Below are 11,775 nucleotides of genomic sequence, written 5' to 3'. Positions count from 1 at the left end.
TTACTATATCCATTTTTAATGGTGTGAATTCTTTGGAACCCCTGGTTAGGAATGTGCATCACACCCAGCCCTCTGGTTTTTCTCACTCACCAAGCTGAGGTCCAGGAAGAGGAAAGAAGTTGCCCAAAGTCACATAGCAAATTGTTTACAGAGGCAGGACAAGAAACCCTGGCTCTTGTTCCTTACACTGGATTTGGCTGGCCTGAGCCTGTCACACCGCTGTCCTACTCCTGTGTGCTAAGATACAAAGACAGAAATGAACTGGATTTTTGTGTGTGGCTTGTGGAATCAGCAACATTCTTTATATGGTGACACCTTGTTCATTCATTTATTCATTCAATTGAGAGCCAAATCATCAACTGCTTTCTCAGCAACATACAAGGCCTTTCCCATCTGGTCCCAGTTTCCCTCTTTGGCTTCCTCTCCCACCCCTGACCTCTTTCCTGTCCAGCCACACTTCTTACATTTTGCTTACACTGGGTTCAGGTATTTGTTTTCTCTGAAGCTTTCCCTGCCTTTCCTCCCTGTGCCCCATCACAGTCTGTATCATACAGTATTATAGTTCCCTTTCTACTTGTCTGTTTCCCTCACTACACCAAGTGCCATGCAGGTAAAGAACCATGTTCACCACTGTGTTTCCAGTGCCCAGAGCAGGCCTGACCCACAATAGGTGGCCCATGAATATCTGTGCAGTTAATTATTGGCTCTGCCATTTCCGGAATACATACCGTGCTCTTACACCACAGGGCCTCTGCAGAGGCCCACCCTCCTTAAATTGTCAAGACCCGGGTCAAACATCTACAACAATCAACAGTTCTGTGAAGAATTCTTCCTCAACCCCCCCACCACACCCTCCTTCTCTTGTTCCCATCCTTCCAGCTACCCCACGCCACTTAGGACACTATTGTTCCTGTGGGTAGTGATTTGTATCTTTTATCCTGGCCATTGCACCTACACAGTGCCAGATACTGGTCTAGCTGCTTAGAATTCAGCAGTGAACCTAACAGACAAAAATTCCACATTCTGGTTGTGGGGACAGACTATAAACAAAATAAGTAAAATGGCTGTAGAGCATGTTAGAAAGAAGTGAGATAAGAAGAGTGGGGGAAGTTGTGGGGACGGGAGGGATGGGGGTGGGGACAGAGCTTCAGACTTACCCTAGCTGGGCAAAGGTCTAGAGGCAGGAGGGAGAAGGCTGGTCATGATCAAGTTACAGCCACGAGGCTAGTGTGGCTGGAGAGGTGGTGAGCAAAGGGGATGGTGTGGGAGGTGAGATCAGAGAGGTAAAAGAGGCCTCCAGGTTACACTTTGGCTTTTGCTCTGAACTAGGAGGCCCTGGTAGGTTTTTAGCAGAGAAGTGACACAGTCTCATTTACATTTTAACAGAATCACTTTAAAAATATATATATATGTCTTTATTGATTTCAGAGAGAGGAAGGGAGAGGGAGAGGCAGAGAGAGAGATAGAACATCAATGATGAGAGAGTCACTGATTGACTGCCTCCTGCACGCCCTGACTAGAGATCTAGCCCGAAACCAGGGCATGTGCCCTGATTGGGAATCGAACCGTGACTTCTGGATCCTAGGTCAATGCTCAACTGCTGAGCCATGCCCGGCCAGGCTAACAGAATCACTTTTGATGCTGTATTGAGAAAAGACTGAAGATGACAAGGACAGAAACAAGGACACCCATGAGGAGTTTACTGCAACAATCCAGGTAAGAGGTGCTTGGATCAAGGTAGTGGGAAGATAGAACATGAAGGATGTGAAAGTGAAGGGTCAAGGATGACTCCAATGTTTTGGAAGATCAGAGCTCAATCGTGGACATGTTAAATATGAGATGCCTATTAGACAGCCAGTGAAAATGTTGAGCAGGTAGGTGGATAAGTCTGGGGTTCAGGGGAGATGGTCCAGCCTGGAGGTATAGACATCTTCAGTATAAAGATGTCACTTAAAGACTTGATGACCCGATAGCATCACTAAGAGAAGCAACTGGGAGTGACTGGCTAAGTCAAATGCTGCTGATGGGCATGGCAATGAATGAATAAATGCCAGATCCCATTAGATCTGCAAATCACAGGTCATTTTTAAGGGTTAACTAGCAACAGATGGGTAAGGCACCTACTGGGTACAGAGACAAAATGGCTCTAAGTCATGGGAACACTGGAAACACAGGGAATAAAGAACCACAGCATCTTGGTCTTGGAAGGGACCTTAAATAGGTCATTTAATCTGTACTCCTCTCCCCACCCTCGCCTGCAGATTGAATCCCTGGCTTTAGAACAAGAAATATTTGTGGGATACTGAGGCAACCAGTCTGGCTAGGACAGAGAAGGCACAGTTGAAGAAAGAGTGGGAAACGACTTTCTGGAGTCAGAACACCAGGGCTCTGGTCCGGCATCTGCTGCTCCCTGACCGCATGTCCTTAGGCAAGTCTTCACCTCCTCCAGCCTCAGTTTCCCTACGTGTAAAATGAAAGCAATCAAACCTCCCTGGTCCCTTTCAGGCTTGCAGAGATGTCTGACTGTGACGGGGCTCAGGGTTGAGTAAATGCCCTGCCTGGGTTGGTTATTGCAAGAGCAGGGGAAGGAGGCCAAGAGAAGCCCTGGGCTTGGAATGGCAATGGAAATGGGGGTGAGGAGGGAACTGTCACGTCCTCAGTGGGGGTGCAGAGTGTGGGGAGGCTAACCAGGATTCAGGACAGGGCCTGGGATGGGATGGGCTCCGAAGGCAAGAAGGGAAGACGGGGCCATCAGGACGGAGACCGAGGCCTTGAATCTGCCTCCATTTAGCCTGGAACCGAGATGGGGGAGACCCTGAGGCAGCGACAAGGAAAAGGAACGGAGACACCAAGGCAGAGAGACCCGTGGACCCAGATACAGAGGGACTAAGAGACTGGCCCAGAGACAAGCGGCCCAACGGGGCCCACGGCGACCCAGAGAGGGCCAGGCACCGGGGCGCAGACCCCAGCAGGGCACAGCCCGGCGGGCGCAGGGTCACGGTGGCCCGGCCGGGTCCCCGGCGCGGCCCGGGCTGCCGCCCTCGCGGAACACCACCAGCCCCCCCCACCCCTCGGCTGCTCGCCCAAGATGGCGATGGAGGGGCGGGCGAGGCGGCCGCGGCCCCGGCCCCCGCTCGGGCCCCGGCCCCCGAGGCCGCGCCCCCGCCCGCGGCGCCGCGCCTCCCCGGGCCACTGACGCCCGGCGCGCCCTCCCCCGGCGGCGGCGGCCGAGGTGCGGGGCGGCGGCGGCCGGGCCGGCCCCATGGCGCGGGGGGACGCCGGCCGCGGCGGCGGGCTCGTCGCGCTGACCTTCTGCCTGCTGGCCGCGCGCGGTAAGGGCGGGCGCCGCGGCCGTGGCCGGAGCCGCAGCGGGCTGTCCGTGCGCCCGCGCCGGGGGCTGCGCGGGGCTGCGGGGCCGGCGGGCGTCTTGGGTCCGGAGCGAGTGCGGGGTCCGTGGGGCGCGGGCTGCGCGTCCGGGTCCCCGCGACGCCTGCGCTTGGGGGCGTCTGCGGCTCCTACTCGTCCGCAGGGGGTGTGTGTCCTTGGTTTTCGGAGTCCGGAGCGAGTGCGGAGCGAGCGCGGAGCGAGCGGGGTGTGCGCGTCCGCGCGCGCGCTTGCGGAGGGTGGGGAGGGGGCTTCTGCGGGCGGACGTGTCCGCGGCGCGTGCCGCGGTCTCGCGCGGCGCGGGGCTGCGGTGCGGTGGCCGGAGCGGGGCGGGCTCTGCGCTGCCCGCGCGGTCTCGGGGCTGGGAGTGTGTGAGAGAGCAGGGCTGTGGGGGTGCGTGTCTGCACCTCCATTTGTGTCGAGACCGTGTGTCAGTGCGTTTATGGGGCTGAGCTAATATTTGGCCTTGGCTTTTGGGAGTGTCCTTGCCGGCGGTGGGGAAACAGCAGGAGATTTCTGATTGACTAGGGTTAGTGGTGGTAAAACACTCAACTTTGCCCAGTGGGTGTGGCCCCCGGGGCTGGTGTATGCGTAGGGGGGGTGTTGCTCCCCCAAACCCTGGCCTGGAGTGGGCTGAGGGAGGGGGCGGGAAACCAGTTGCTTTTGTGGGAGGTGTCCAACACTTGCACTCGGGATGGGACGCGTGTCACCCCTGCCCCCACCCCAGGGGCAGATCAGGGGAGCGTGAACGGGGTCAGCCAGGCCTCCTCCGACCTCCCACCTCAGTTCGGGGTGGGGGTAGGAGTCAGAGTTGTCCACGCTGGAGAAAGGGCCGGGGCTGGGGTGACGGAGTGCGGAGTCCCTAAGCCTAGGGCTCCTTCTTGCGCCCCTAGCCCTCTGGCTCCCAGTCCCGCGTGCGCTTGGGGGGCGGCCCATGGGGGTGGTAGGTAGGAGGGCTAGGAAGGGGGATGGGCTGCCCGCTTTGTTCGCCCAGTTCTAGCCTTCCCAGCGGAGGGGAGAGCTGAGGATGTGTCCGGGGCGAGTCGGGGAGGGACTTGGCGGTGGGGGTGGGGAGGGGTATTTCTCTCCAGCTGCTGCGGCTTTCCAGAGAGACTCCGCCAGGCCACGTGGGAGGGAGCAGGGATGGCGGAGGGGGAAGGAGCCCTAGCCCCGCCGGCCCCGGGCCCATCTCCAGGAAACCAAACTGCGGGTGGGAAAGTGCCGGAAACTTCTGGGATCCCTTCTTTCCCTACAAAGACACGCCCCTCTCTAGGCTGAAGGCCCACCTGGCTGGAGGCCTCCTGGGGGCCGAGTCCCGAGGCTGGCCCTGGGAGTGAGGGGGTTCGGGGTTGTCAGGTGAAGAGGTCAGGGCGCATCTCCTGGAACCCAGGAATAGTTGTGCCCACGGTCTTTGGCTTTTCCAAGAGCTCCAGACACCACGGGCTCAGTGCCACCCAACAAAGAGGGACCAGGGCTGGGAAGTGCACTCGAGTATTATGAATACACTGGTGGGGCCTCTGGCAAGGGGCTCGGTTTGCCTCAGAGATCTGGCCTCTCTCTGCTCTGGAGTGCACAAGGCGGTGGCAGGGGCAAATTTGGGGCTCCCTTGACAGCAGTGTGTGTGGCTAAAGCAACTACTCTACCAGCCTTCAGCCAAAACCCTTGCTGTTCCAAGCTCAGCTGGCCTGGGACAATCCTATAGAGTTCTGACTAGCCACCATGATCTGGACCAAGGTAGCTTATGCATTCATTCAACAAATACTTAGCACCTTGTATTATTATTATTTTTTGTCTAGCATGTGCCTGGTACCTAGAATATAGTAAATAAGGAGGCAGACCTGGTCCCTGTTGCAAAGCTTCCAGTCTGGTGGAGGGAGACTGACAGGTACTCTGGAAAGGTCAGCAAAGGTTTCCTCCAGGAAGCAATGAATAATGGAGCTCAATGCAGGGCCCCAGTTAGCCCTGTGGAAAGAGTGATGGTGGAGCAAGTTTTCCAGAGAGAACAGCACGTGCAAATGCTGAGAGGTGACTTAGTTTAGACCATTGAATGAAGCTAAATCTGGCTGCGGTGTAGAGCACAAAGGGTGAGAGTGGACCAGGTTGGGAAAGGATGGGACAGAGGCCATGGAGTGTCAAGGGAGAAGGGAGGTTGGGCATGGACCCAGCTTATGAAGGGCCTTGTAAGTCCCACCAAGGTTTCCGAGACCCTAGGAGCCCTTGGTGGGTTTCCAGATCAGCTTTGCATCAGCTCACTCCAGCCAGTGTGGAGAATCGATTGGGCAGGGCTGAGGCAAGGAGCTTCAACTTCTTGGGAGGCTGTTATAGTAATCCAAAAGAGTATGGTGGCAACTAGTGGAGTGGCAGTTGGGGTGGCCAGAGTAGCTGGATTCTAGAGATACTTAGTAAGTGATATCAGTAGGATTTGACAATAAATTGAGTTTGTAGGGGTTGAGGGAGAGGGAAGTAAAAAATAATAGACACTTCAGCAACCTCAAATGGCAGAACAAAGGGCTGGTGTTGGGGTCAGGATAGTGACTGCCCCTCTCCTCTGACACTTCCCTTGAGTCAGGGATTGGGAACTGGGGAGATGTTTTGTAAGAATGGGGTTGATGCTCGAACTTTTTTTTAGGTGCTATTTTCATGGTATGCAAGAAGTGGGGCTCTTCCTTTCACCCAGCCAGAAGTTGGGGGGTGGGGAAGCCAGAAGTCAGTAATAGAAGGCCTCTAAGAACATGAAAACTGCTTTCCTCTTACCCAGAAACTACCCCCTATCCCTGTCTTGGTCTGGAGGCTCAGAGGCCACCTCAGTCAGTTGAAGTGTTGGGGTGGCCCTCTCTGACCCCATCTTGGAGTTTAGGAACGGGGTGAAACATACTTTCTCTTAATAGTGAATCTTTTTTTAAAAATCCTTGCCCAATGTTTTCATTGATTTTGTTGTTGTTAATCCTTACCTGAGGATATTTTTTTAATTGATTTTTTAGAGAGAGTGGAAGGGAGGGAGGGAGAGGGAGAGAGAGAGAGAAAAAAACACACATCGATGCGAGGGAGACTTGTCGATTGGTTGCCTCCCACTCATTCCCTGACTGGGCCGGGATCAAACCTGCAACCCAGGTATGTGTCCTTGACCAGAAATCGAACCCGCAATCTTTCAGTGCGACGAGGGCTGACGCTCTAACCACTGAGCCAGGGCTTCATTGATTTTTGAGAGCGAGAAACATTGGTTGCCTCCTGTATGTGCCCTGACTGGGGATCGAACCCAAAGCCTAGGTATATGCCCTCACCTGGAATCAAACCCGAAACCTGTTGGTATATGGGACAATGCTCCAACTACCTGAGACACCTGGTCAGGGCTTAATAGTGAATCTTATCCAAAAGTTATCTAAACCTTCATTGATCCTATATGTACTTTCATGGCCCAATTAATCACATATAATGTAAGTGATCTCACGATTAGACCATCATCAAATGCCAACACTAAAGGGAATTTAGGAATAATTTTAGCATGAGCCCATTTTATAGATAAGAAAACTGAGTGACTTCCCAAGGTTACATGGATAGGGACTGAGCTGGGGCTGGAACCAGTCTCCTGGCTCTTGGAGAAGCCAAACTTTCCTGAGATTTGGTGCACACATACCCAAGTTCAGTCTCTCTGTACTCCCTCCCCTTTACATGAGAAGTTATTAACTTTGAGCTTGGGCCCCCTCAGTTGGTGTGTCTGGGCTCTGGAATCCACCCTCCTCCCTCCATCCCCTTCCCCCACTGCCTCTTGTTCAGCCTCCACTGTTTCTGAGGTACAGCAACCAGACTTGACACAAAATTCCAGATGCAGAACAGATGTCATTGCCAGGCCTGCCTGGGGGCTCCCAGCTCCCTGGGGTGGGGGAGAGAAGAGTAAGAGGAGCTCTAGTGGGGGAGGACCCCAGCCCCAGTCTGGTTAGAGGTGGATGATGGGAGCTGCAGGGGATGGAAAACCAGAGAGAAGACGTTCTAGGCCTGACATGCAGAGAAATGGAATCCTTGTCTTCTGGGCTAGCTGGGCTGCCAGGTAATACTGCCTCACTGCTGAAGCTGAAGCATCCTTTGAACTCAAGGGGCTGTAGGGTCATTGGGGTCAGGGAAGCAGAGGCTCAATAAGCTCTCAGGTGCAAGCTGGTACAGAGACAAGGCTTCTGGAAGGTTCGATAAGGGGCTCATTACTTTGTCATGGAGTTTGGAGGACAGAGCTCTGGCAAGTGAGTGGAGCATATGAGGAGAAAACAGTGGGCACAGGAGGAAGATATTTTTAATCATACAAGCCAAAGAGCAAAACAAACAGGTGAGGTAGTGAGCTCCCTAGTCCTGGCAATGTTTAAAGTAGTTTCTTTCAGTGTGAGTTTGCTATTCTGTCCCTGTGCTTTTTAAGCATTTTGTTAGGTGTCTACTAGGTGCCACATAGCCTGCAAGGCAGTTTCCACATATATTACATCATCTCCAGCCCTGAGGGGAGTTCCTGTAATTCTTACAGATGAGGAATTCAAGGCTTGGAAAAACATGAGGGGCTCTGTGTCATATCTTTTTGAGTGTGTTCCGTGTGTGCACTCTCATGTTCAAGGAATATTTATTGAGCACCTACGATGTGCCAATTACTGTTTTAGGTACTGGGGATTTAGAAAGCTGATAAGGACATAAACTTGAGCTTGTGACCTAGTTGGGGAGAAAGACAAATCAAAAATTTAGAATGCCCTAGCCAGTTTTGCTCAGTGGTTAGAGCATCAGCTTGCGACCTGAAGGGTCCTGGGTTCGATTCCTGCCAACAGCATGTATCTCGGTTGCAGGCTTGATCCTTGGAGCTGGTCGGGGCACGTGCGGGAGGCAACCAATTGGTGTGTCTCTCTCACATCGATGTTTCTCTCTCCCCCTCCCACTCTCTCAGAAAAGCAATGGAAAAAATATCCTCGCGTGAGGATTAAAAAAAAAATTAGGATCTTAACTGCAATGATCAAGGTGCCCAGGGTCCTATAGGGCAGAAAAAGGAGAGGTGTCTAAATCAGACACTGGATGGCACAGCTATCGTAGGGAGAGGGTGCAGCATGAGCAGCGTATGGAACAGCAACGTGCTTCCCGAGAACTGAAAGTGGTCTGGTTGGTGGGTACACAAGGGCTCAGGGAAGGGAGGTTGGCAGCTGAGTGTGGCTTTGCTGTCAAGTCGACTGAAGGGGGTGCCCTGGCTTTCCTTGTGTCCCAGGCAACCATCCCAAGCTCTCCTTCCAGCTGTTAGTGGGAGGGGCTTAGTGTGTGGTTAGGGAGGTGGCAAGGTGGGGGCAGGAAGGGAGGTTTCTGGAAAAAACTGACTTGTGTCTCCTGGGAAAGGAGAGTGGTGATGGTGTCATGGAGAATTGCCCTAGATCAAAAACAAGTTGTAAATCTGTTGGGCCCTGAAGTTCAGAAGTGACAAGGCATTGATGTTTGTGGCAAGTTCTTGGCTTAATTAAGGAGGCATCTGGCTTCGTTCCCCTCCCCCCACCCACCTCTTTCCTGAGAGTTCACTGGAGAGTGGAACCCTGGCTCACACCAGGCCCCTACAAATCCCCTGAAACAGCATTGAGCTGACCCTGGGGCTCAGCAGCATATCTCCTTTCTGTCTGAGTTCTAATTGGCCTCATAAAATCTAATTCATCCTGTAAATGGGTAAAATAATCTGTCAGAAAAAGAAGATTAAGAGATGGCCTTGGGGCTCCTAAGCATAGAAGCTCTGTGTCTCTGACGGTCTCTTGGAGGAGACCGAGGATGACTATGGGAGAGGGAGGCCTCCTCGAGGCAGAAAGCTGGCAGGCAGCACGTGTCCACTGTGTCCGCCCCAGCCCTGAGAGGGACAGCTGAGAAGTGCTTGTGGGAAGGGCTTTGGGGGTCAGCCGTGGCAGTGGGCTGAGGGTTGCAGGAAAGATCTGGCCACAAAGCCACTGGACAAACAAGACCCACTCCCCAGAGCATCACTTTTACGAAAAGATGTGATGGTGTAGGAACCACATTTATATTAAAACAAACATTGCTTATAATGGAGCAGAATGCAAAATGTGCCAAAGGTTTAAAATAAAACCATTTTGGGCAGCCAGTAAGCCTCCAGAGTATGCTCCTCTCTGCTTCTGGGACAATTTTGGTGAAAATGAGAAATGTGAAGATTCTTCATTTTTAAAACTGTGGAAATGGAGGCTGAAAGGAGGAAAGCAGTGGATCCAAGGTCATACAACAAATGATGGACCCAGGACTCTGACTCTATAGGTCAAGGCCCATTGTCCATCTAGGCAAGAGGAAGAATGGATTTCCAAGTGGCTGTGTGATGTGAGACTCAGGGAAAACTTCACCGGGGAAGACAGGGGCAGCTTCATGTAGGGCTGGTGCCTGAGCTGAGCCTCTGAGGATGCTTGTCCAGGCCCCAGAAGTTGCATGGGGCACTGAGGCAGAGAGAAACCTCTTATTCAGAAGCAACTGCCTCCAAGAGAAATGAGACCCCCCTTCTGGGCCTCAGTTTCCCCATCTACAAAGTGAGGAGTCTCAGGCTTCCCAACATGGGCCAGCGTGTGTTCCCGGCACAGCCGTGTATTCTCCTAGGTTCTCTCTGCAAGTTGCATCACTGTTGGTTTCCCTGTTCTGCCTTGTTGGGTGCTGCTGGGCTCCTCGGAGGTGGGGAAGCCAGACATCTGCTGATCCATGAATATTCAGGAAGGGAATCGGAGCCTCCTCTGGGCTCCCCAGCCAGCCGCCCTGGCCCCTCTGGCCGCCGTCCTGCCCGCCAGAGCCCAGGCTGCTGACATACCCAGCAGCTGCTCGGGCCCCAACTGTTCACATTGTTTGTTCAGCTCGGCAGGGGATTTTCCAAGCCCCGGACGTGCTTTGGGGGGCGGGGAGGCTGCCGGAGGGCTCAGAGATTCGTGTCATGTGGGGCTTTCTCCCCTGAAACTCAAACCGACTGCTCAGCGGCTGGAACCGTGCAATTGGAAGCCGCTGGGCTGAGAGCCCAGACTTGCCTGCGTTTGAATCCTAGAATCTTGGGCCTCAGAGATAGAAGGGACTGGATGTTAGGAACAGCGATTAGCATTTGTGCAAGCCCCTTTTCGGTGCCTTTAAAGAATGAGCTCCCATTCCTTGATTGATGCTTATTAGGAGCTGAGCTGGAGCCCTGACTTACATCATCTTGTTTATTTCTCCCAAGCTGGTGATATCATTATTTTACAAATGTGGAAACTGAGGCCCAAGGGGTTAAGTGGCTTGACACACAGCTGGTAGGTGGAAGAACAGGATTGGAACTTTGACCTTATATGCCAAGGTCAAATGCTCTTTCCACTACAGCAAATGGCCTTCAATGATGGGAATGCCAGTTTGGTTTCTCCAATTAGAATGGAAACTGGATGAGGGCAAGGACTGCCTTCTCCTCCCTGTACCCACTGGTAATGCTGAGCCCAGCTGTGGAGCTGGGGGTGTCAGCAGAGCCTTTCTGATAGATTCAGGCTCTGTCTGTCTGTCCTTCACACTGCAATGTCAGAGCCCTGGCTTTTGCCCTGGTCTCCTTATCTTAGCCAGTCAATGTTTCTCCCCTCAGTCTTGTTCTTCTTCGAGGGTAGTGGGTAGGGAGCCTAGGGACAGACAGGGGTTCTAAGTGAGGGTCTATGTGTCCAGGTTTCAACGAGTGTGGCAGAGACTGGGGTGCCTGTGTTCAGGTGTGGAAGGTTGTATCTATAGTCTCTGTATATGTTTAGATGATGCTCTATGTTTCTTCAGTAATAGGTATGTCTAGTTCATTAATAATCCTAAAATCATAGAATCTCAGACATCACCTGCTACATTTGAGTAAACTAAGGCAAGGAATAGTCACTGGCCCACAGCTAGACTGTGACAGAACTGGGTCTAGAACTGAGGGTCCCTGATATCCTAGCTATTGTGCTTTCCGCATGCCCCACATGGCTCTGTCTGCCTCGACCTGCCCCATAATGAGAATGGGTCAATGTCCCTGGTTCACTCTCAGATACCTCATTCTGCCCTGAAGAAAGGAGTCAAGTCAAAGGATAAGAAGTGACCTTGGGCTATTGAGCTTTTATCAGACAGGGAGGCAGCAAGTCAACCTTCTGGGAAACACAAATGGAAGAACCAACTGTTTCTCTGAATGATGGTTCCTGGGCGCAGCTGAAATGTTGGTTAAAATAATGAATATTGGCCCTCGAATGTTTTTGTTTTGACCCTGGGACGGCATTTCCTTCCTCCGTCGTTCCCTTACCCTTCCCTTTGTGACAAGGGCAGTGCTGGAGCTGCAGGCTGTCCTGGGGCCTCTGGAGAGAGAGGTCCCTGGCTTGGTCAGGAGACTGGGGTTCTGGCTCTGGCTTGGTGTGTGGCCCTGGGGAACCGTGCTGCAGGAGGGGT

The 11,775-nt window shown here is 53.1% G+C and overlaps 1 protein-coding gene across 3 annotated transcripts in view; it reads left to right on the top strand.

Annotated features, from left to right (window-relative positions):
* The first annotated feature begins 3,226 nt into the window (after positions 1 to 3,226).
* IGDCC4 (immunoglobulin superfamily DCC subclass member 4) overlaps positions 3,227 to 11,775 on the top strand; it is a 38,317-nt gene continuing 29,768 nt past the window's right edge. For all 3 annotated transcript variants that reach the window (XM_081158586.1, XM_081158585.1, XM_081158584.1), the window contains exon 1: positions 3,227 to 3,332. In XM_081158586.1, coding sequence (XP_081014712.1) covers positions 3,263 to 3,332 — 70 coding nt within the window. In that variant the 5' untranslated portion in view covers positions 3,227 to 3,262. The remainder of the gene's footprint in view (positions 3,333 to 11,775) is intronic.

The sequence above is a fragment of the Miniopterus schreibersii genome (genome assembly GCF_964146895.1).
Source record: "Miniopterus schreibersii genome assembly, chromosome: 1".
Classification (NCBI taxonomy): domain Eukaryota; kingdom Metazoa; phylum Chordata; class Mammalia; order Chiroptera; family Miniopteridae; genus Miniopterus; species Miniopterus schreibersii.
The sequence above is the reverse complement of the archived record's forward strand: the minus strand, read 5'-3'. Positions and strand labels throughout refer to the sequence as shown.